Source organism: Pyxicephalus adspersus, chromosome 8 (assembly GCF_032062135.1).
Source record: "Pyxicephalus adspersus chromosome 8, UCB_Pads_2.0, whole genome shotgun sequence".
Taxonomy (NCBI): domain Eukaryota; kingdom Metazoa; phylum Chordata; class Amphibia; order Anura; family Pyxicephalidae; genus Pyxicephalus; species Pyxicephalus adspersus.
Window position 1 is genome coordinate 25,456,524 of NC_092865.1, and position 8,514 is coordinate 25,465,037.

General features: G+C 35.1%; 1 protein-coding gene across 1 annotated transcript in view; it reads right to left on the reverse strand.

Annotated features, from left to right (window-relative positions):
- Nucleotides 1–8,514, reverse strand: part of NPHS2 (NPHS2 stomatin family member, podocin) — an 11,181-nt gene extending 2,667 nt beyond the window's left edge. Inside the window, exons 1-6 of the mRNA XM_072419822.1 lie at nucleotides 8,253–8,514; nucleotides 7,199–7,302; nucleotides 5,971–6,043; nucleotides 2,830–2,912; nucleotides 1,301–1,504; nucleotides 809–864 (exon numbers count right to left, since the gene is read on the reverse strand). Coding sequence (XP_072275923.1) covers nucleotides 809–864; nucleotides 1,301–1,504; nucleotides 2,830–2,912; nucleotides 5,971–6,043; nucleotides 7,199–7,302; nucleotides 8,253–8,499 — 767 coding nt within the window. The 5' untranslated portion in view covers nucleotides 8,500–8,514. The remainder of the gene's footprint in view (nucleotides 1–808; nucleotides 865–1,300; nucleotides 1,505–2,829; nucleotides 2,913–5,970; nucleotides 6,044–7,198; nucleotides 7,303–8,252) is intronic.

An 8,514-nucleotide genomic window follows, 5' to 3' on the forward strand; every position in this document is an offset into this window, starting at 1 on the left:
TGATTGTTGACAATTGCCAAATATTTAAGAAAATAAATAGCAATGCAAAATTTTAAATCTGTTACTGCTGCAATACAAGTAGTTAATTCCTTTAGATCCTTTCATTTCTTATAGAAGGTCACTCAGGCCCGCCCTGGACAGAGGGAAGATTAGGAATGGACTTTTACTCCTATTTGATGCATAAACTATAGAAAAATATTTTTATACCAAGATGCCAAAATACATAAAAGTACACAGGCAATACACAAACAGGCTACTTGTTAATTGAAGTATCTTCACTACCTCTGTGAGCAGTAGGTTAAACAAAATATTCTTTAATAGCAATTAAAGGCATACAGTTGCTGAATAAAAACATTTTTTACATGTTAGGAACTACCAGTTAGTTAGATATTTCTAGTCATCATAGACAATAGGACAAAAGAGCAGCCTGTTGATACTGTATATTTCTAGTGGAAATGGTGTTATGTTTGTGAGATTGGAGTTTTGAAGGTAAATTAAGGTTGCTTAAAGGTTGCAAGATTGGAACCAAGATTGGAATTCTAGCCTAAAGGTTTAACCTGCTACCACTGTTTCAGAGGTTGAAACACTGAGGACCATTTCAAAACACTGCTGAAAGCACGTAGTAGAAAAGTGTGTGAATCAAACACAGGTTTAAGTATACAGGCTGACTAGGAAATGTACATTACAGATTAAGTTTTTTTCTGCATATTAGACCTAAATATATAACAACTGTAAATATTGTCCTATTACCTGGTGGAAAATATATTGTGTTAAGGTTTTGAAATAACTTGTCATTATTCATACCTACATTTCTGTTCTTTCTACTTTGATCCCCCAGTGACAAGTTATAGCATCCAGAGCCACCTGCAAAAGTATAGGAAAAGTTCAAAAAAATACTTAAAATAAGCAATGCGCATTTACTTCAGAATATTTCAGAATTAACTGTCTGAGCTGTCACATAATAGCTTTGAAAAACATAAATACTTTCTAGTTCATTGCTAGCAGATTATTGTTCGAAAGGTTAGTTACTTTTGCTTTCAGAACATAATCTACATGCCATCTTTAAATGTATGACGTCTGGAAAGTCTCAGACTAATGACATGGCAATTTTATGAATTCTGATCATTTAAGCAGCCAATCATAGATATCACATGCTGGCTGAATGTTTGTTTACTAAGAAACTACAAAGCAGCTATATGTATTGGTATAGAAGTCTATGACATCTGATATTAGTACATTATTAGATGATTTATACGTCAGGTATGGAATGCATTTTTAATATATAAAATGTTCTCCTAACCTTTACTTCCTCTCCAATGCATTTTCTCTCAAGCAAGATATCTGAGAATGCTTTGTGCGCCAGGATACGCTTTGTTGTACTCTGGATCAGTAATTGCAGTGTATTGGAGATATTGCTCACAGTAGTCACAAAGAGAGAGGCATTTTCTAGGCGATAGTAGCAAACTGCATCAACTTCTAAAGTAACCAGGTCTTTGGTCACAATCTACTTAAGGAAAATGAGAAAAATTAGAACAGGTGAGATAACAGAAGCAAAACAGGTATGTGTATAATTTGAACACATACAGTAAAGTAGAAATTGTTAGTAGTCCTTGTCCCTGAGCCTTATGAAAAGGAATGGGACAGATTCAAATAATGCTGTACACCATTTATTTATATATAAATTACATTAAAATATGGACTTAAATCCATAAAGAACTGCTTGCCAAACCGTGACTCTGTGAACATACACAACTGAAATACACAATTGTGAATTGTTTGACCTGCCAAAGCATTGGTCATTTTGCTTATCCAGTCTTGTTTTTCACATACCTGCCACACTGACACCTCGTGTCCTAATTCAGTTTTGTAGTTTATTGTGCTGCCTCTCTCCCTGTTCAGCCTGCACATTGCACCAGGACACTAACAATTCACTTTTAGTAATGATAATTGAAATACAAGTCTTTTTATAAAGTAGTGAGTCTGACATTCACTGAAACATTCTATGGTGATGAATACATTTCTCCACTAGAGAATGTTTCAGTTAATGCCAGATTCATATGAATCTATTTAAAAATAGACCCCAAGACTGTTTTAGGAAACACTGATGTCACCTGCTTAGAGTCTAGTATTGTAGAAGAAATGTGATATTCACAAGACTGGCAGAATTACAGGTCAGACAGTTCAAAATACAATATATTTCTGTTTTTTCACTGTTACCCTGACAATCCACTTTAGGTTATATACACAGCACTAGAAAGTTTACTAAATGTAACAGATCTAAATGTAAAAGATCTAAATGTTAAAATTTACTAAATGTTACAGATCTAAATGTTAAAATTTCACACATAATGCAGAATTAGCAATATATTATCATTGTTTGACATAATTATCACAATAGGTGTGCTAAAGAAATAGGTAAGGTCTATTAAACTGGGAATTTTAAGCAAATCTCATGTAAAGTACAGTTTAAAGTAATTTGTGGACATAAGGCAAAACAGCATCACTGATAATCTATTCCAGATAGAGATAATGTCCCTGAATTTTTTCACCCAAGCTATTGTTGAGCAGGTGATGCTTTCCTATCCTCTGTTTCAGTATTCTTTGGGGACTATACTGGTATAAACTAAATTGGCCATTAATATTTGAAACAATAAGTGGGAATGCATAGTTATCAGTGAACATCACTGAAGCATATTTTCAAAACGTACAGCTATACAATACACTTGCATACATTTCCACAAACTTCCAATGTGATACTGGAATATTTTACTCTTACTATGTGACCCAACTATAGTGCATGGTAACTTTGTCCCTGAAATGCCCATTTACCTGGTGAAAAGGAACTTCAAAAGTCTTTATGCGGAAATCCACTTTGTGACACTTGTCCAAACCAGGTAGGTAAAAAAACAACCCTGTGTACAGATATAATGGTGACATGAAAGCATCTTCATAGACTACAAAGCATTATTAGAGTGTTCTACCATATATGCCAACCAATTAATGCACAAAGTTTGGAGTTTAGGGATACATTTTATTGGCTAACCTGGGTCATTAGGCATGCAAGCTAAAATGCATGCTTACAGCATTTTTTCCTTTTCATAACTAATGTAATGTGACTTTGAACTTGCTAACAAGATTGACTTATTTAGTAGAAGTCAGTTCCCTGGAACATCCCCCTCCCACCTTGCACATCATAATCCTCTACTGTTCTAGGAGAAATTAATTCATGTCTATGTTAGCAGAATCTTTATCCTCACCTTTGTACATAATCATTTTCTGTAACTGTAGGGGAAAATACTCTAAAGCAAACTTTATCATTTTTTCCCCTGGAAATATTTTTTAGGTTTTGGGGCACTCCTACTACAACCACAAAAGGTCAATGTAAAAATTCACAATTTACATTGATAGTCAGTGTAATTATGGCTCCTCCACAGAAATCTAGCTTTGGTGTCATGCTACTGACTGTGAACCTTAAGGTTTTATGGAGCCCTAATTGAGAATAGCTCTAGAGTGTCTTTTTAGTGACAGTACTGAATCTGCTGGTGTTTCTGATATCACTACAATAGAAGCTACTACAGAAAAAAAATGTACTACAGAAAATAATGATATTATGAAAAATGAGAAACTAACCTATATTACCCAAAATAAACATGTCAAATTTCTAAATATCTGGAACCCCTGGATTACCAAACTTAATTAAATACAGATACTCTCTCTATATGGGATATTATGATTATACATCTCCTCCTAAAAAACAAATCATTTAATTTTCATCACTTTTCTACTTACTTTTTATGCTTTATTCCTTTCTTCCTTTTAATTACTTTTTCATATCATTATTTCAATTGCATTTTATATGGTAATTTACATTAGTAAGTTACATTTATCTCTAAATATTGCGTAATATATTATTGTTTCATCATATATTTCCTTTAGCATTGTATACTATTGTATTGTAGTCTAAAATGCCCAAATCAGATTGTGCCCAGATTGGGCTGGTGTAAGGTGTAAGGTGCAGCCAGGACTGAGGACAGCCTGGGCACTAGACAACTTTCTATAGGGAAATCCAATGACTCCAAGCTAGCACTGGACAGCTATGATTCAGGATCAGAATAATCCATATGTGAAAGAAGACGATTGATGAACAGTCCCAGAGGTGTTACTCAGTAACTGATTCCCCTGATGAAGCCCCGTGAGAGCAAAACGCGTCGGGTGAGTTACAGCTTACCATCTTTTTTTATTCTACATAAAGAAATGATGTATTTGTATGGGATTTATTGGTTATGTACAACCTTACAAGTTGATTTTAAACAATTAATATATGAATGTTCACCACTTGCCTGTGCTTTGCCTTTTAAATATTATGTAAATTAAAAAAAGTGTAATTTTAAGTTCAACACTTCTTCGGTGCTAATATAGTGTGTTTCCTACTATGGTGTATCTATAGTGAATGGTGTACCATTCAGCTTTGCTCTCCTAGCGACAGATACCATTTTGGAGCAGATTTCCGGACAGTAATTGAACCAGTCAACCACAGTATTTGTTGATCTAGCTTTGGCACTTCTTCCATTGGCATTCGGATGCTCCAGAGGTAAACTAGCTCTAAAATTTCACAGAGCTTCAAATTATAATGGAGTCTTCTGTTCAAATCAGTGTAATGGAAGAATTTGTTCCCCTTTCTTACTGATTGAACAGTCTGGCAAGCCCTTCTTTTGCACCTCCATACCGGCACATTATGTCCACAGACCTTCTTGTTCGTCAACATCACTGGGCCATCGCACTTGCGGCAGTAATTTTCCTCAACCAGGAGACCATGTTGGAGGAGATATCATGACGACATTTCTTCACTTTGCACCACTTCAGTATAAAACTCTTGTAACAGCATTTTTTGTAAGGATATGCTTGTTTCTACTGGTTTCAACGGCTAATCTTAATGGGAATCTTCATGAAATAGAAGGTGAGGTAGTTATATTAAATAGGAATCTTCATGAAATAGAAGGTGAGGTAGTTTTTTTAAATAGGAATCTTCATGAAATAGAAGGTGAGGTAGTTTTTTTTTTAGTAGGGGCAGTTGCTATGATGCTATAATGGTTACTAAGGTAAACAAAGAAGTTTCTGGAGTAGTAGGCTATAAATAAAATGTGAGGTAGGAACAAAAAATGATGGTAGGAATCACACTATAGTAGCACCGAGCCTTTCTTTCCTTCTCCCTTTTATTCTAAAATGTTTTCAATTTAGGCTTGTCACCGCATCATCTCTTGAGAGACGGCTAGTTTCATATTGCTTTAGTGTATCTTTCCCCTTGCACCACTGCCCTTCCCTTCCTTACCTCTTCCCCGTTTCCCTTCCCCCTTCTCTTTCCTATTCCTCTGTTTAATAATATATTCTGTATTAACTTGTAACTTGTAACTAAACATTGTAAAAGAGAAAATAGCTCTAGAGTGTCTCTATGTCTATATAGTGACAGTTCTGAATCTGCTGGGGTTGTTGGTGTCACAATGGTGGCACCCAGTAGCAGTCTAACGTTTTTTGGATATTTATAACAAGGGGTCTATTTGCAGGTAATAACTTTTATAAAATATGTGAAATGCACATATAATATAATCAGAAGATTATTGCTAAAATAAGTGGCAGCAGGATCTCTTTAAAACACCACATAGTGAATACATGAGGAATAAAAGGCATGTTTGCATTACTGTATTTAGTTATAAAACTGACTTTGTTCGAAACATTTTTTCTTAGTGAAATATAAAGACTGATGTCCAGTCCCATGGAAAAATGTTGCATGCTGGACAGCCATGATTGCACAATCTGGTCACTAAAGAGGCCTTGTGGGAAAAATAAACAATTAACCAGAAAAACTAAAATAAAAACTAAAGAATGACTTTCTACAGATGACAGAATAATCCTTGTCAAGTCATTGATATAAAGTGTATAGTAAGGAGTTGGAAACTTTGAAGGTAATATTACCTGGTCCTCTAGCTCGCCCTGGTAACAATCGCCCTAATCGAAATATAATAACTCGCTCATATTCCCGTACAATCTGCAATGGCAAATCATTATTGTTTATAGCCAGCCTGAATAAATATTTCTGTATATATTTGCATTGTTTTTACTATAGAATACTGATAAAAATAACATTCATTTTACATTACTGTCATATAGGTATTTTATGGACCATATATTTTAAAGAAACTTTTTATACAGGTAAAATTAAAGAGTATTTTTGTAGGTATACTAGTACTGCCATTTTTTGTTCAATTTATTAAAGTATGAATATATTATGAAGTTCACAGAACAAACCATGTGCAATATATTGTACGATGAGGATGTAGTAGTCTGAGGTATGTTTATTTGTAGCACTGATGTCCTTGATCAGAAAAAATCTTTAATGTCCTTAGGTTTACAATGAAGTGTTTTTTTAAAAAAATGTCCTGTATTATATATATAGTGTGTTTATACCAGTCCTTAGATTTGGTGGCTGCATTCATTTTATTATTTTCAGGCATTCCCCTTTATTTTTTTCCTGGTGATCATAAGAAAAACACATTCTGTCTCTTTGTAGCTATAGTCATTTCTCAGCTACATCTATGGAAGGATCCATGGTCGTCACACAGGCTGGGCTGGTCCGCCTTGTTGATAGATGAGATTATTAGTTTACAGAAAAAAGATGGGGATTTATGTGCTTTTTTATCCCCATGAAGTTACACTGCATTACTGGCAGGTATTTCTTTTGTACAAACTGAAAATGCCTCTAGCCCGAAAAATTAAAACTGATGCATCCACCACATCTGAGGACTGGTAAGCTGTAATATATTCATTGTTTGTTTTGGGTTTATTCATATTTTAATATAGATCTGTATGGAATACATGTATCACAGATTTTATAATGCAAAAGAACATAAAAGTTTCCCTATCTGATCGAGGAGATCTGAGGGATGTACATGCTCAGCCTACCTCGAAATTATATTTTGGTGTTCAATGGTATGGGACTGATATATGTTACAAATAAATTGTTCATTGTGGGATTTCACTGACAAGATGCCTACACTGGCATTATTGGTCTTCCAACCTACAAATGTGACAGGAAAATGTGGATAAAAATATAAAGACATAAAAACTGAAGTCAGGCATCATCCACCTTAATACAAAATACCAAAAATGGATAAAGCATACCATTTTGGAGGGAAGTACACACCTTAACGCAGAACCAGATGGAGAGAGGGAAAGTGAGGACAAGCAGCAGAAAGCAGAAGGAAATGAGGAGCACTTCACAAACTCGAAGACCTGCAGGTTTCAGGGCTGTAAACACAAACATTTATATTATGAATTATATTGTTCATTATGTTTTTATAATGCAGCTACAATTAGTTAAACTATAAAATTAATAACAATAGGCGACATTTTTAAAAAACCCAGATCCATTGTACTCTAAATAGGATGGGGGCTGAAAAGTGAAATGCTTAAACAACCCTATAGACAGATCCCTATTCTTTTAGCCCATTGTTCCACCACCCAACAGTATTGCAATTCTCAAATGCTTGGATGAATTGTTTTCTTTTTTTTAGGGACCACAGACAGATTTAGAATAATAATCTGTAATTTAGATTAATAGGCAGAGACAGATATATGGCTATCATTTCTAGATTTATTGGGGTCGATTTACTGAAGGAGCATAGACTTGTTAGGCAATATAGTGAAGTTACACTTGTGTGTAAAGATTAAGGTAGGGCTGTGGTGACTTTATACAAAAAATCTTTCCGTTTTCATTACACATTCCACTATGTGCAATGCAGGACCACTAATGCTGGTGTGAAGGGCTGGCAGAATGCTATACATTCCTTAAAACATAATTGAACCCTGAATCATGTAGACAGCCAATAGGTATACACGGATTTGATGCTAACCTTTCAAGTTTAAAAGAACTAAAATCTAACAGAGACAGTAAGGCTATAGAGGAAAGGGCTAGATAATACTGGCTGTCCATTAGCCAAAAAATATGCCATGCTCTTTATGTCCTACAGCAGCTTTTAATACACACTGTGAGAGACTGATTGTGTACAGTGAAATTTAAAATCAAGTTTTTAGCACAGGAAAGTATCAAAACTTGAAGTAGGGTCAGAGTTTTGCCATCTTTAGGCAAAAAAGTATATTCTTTACAGATGCCTATGACGCTGAAGAAGAGAATTCCACCCTGAAGAGCTTATTATCCAAGAGAGGTTAATAGTTTGTTTTACATTTGTAGAGCCTACCTTCATCCTTCTGTCCACTTTCCAGAAGAGCCATAACTTCAGTCTCCTGATCTGAAGCCACCACATCATCCACATCCACCACAGCCGAAACCTTTGTGTCATTCTTGCTGGGCTCTCTACCCCTTCCACCTCTGGACTTCCCTGATGTTTGATTGCTTTTCTTCTCTCTCCTAGAGCCCTGACTAGAGGGATCCCTCTGTTTATGAGCAGGCTCACGAGAAGAGCTGCGAGATCTCTTCTCAGTCATTGTGATAAGCAGTGA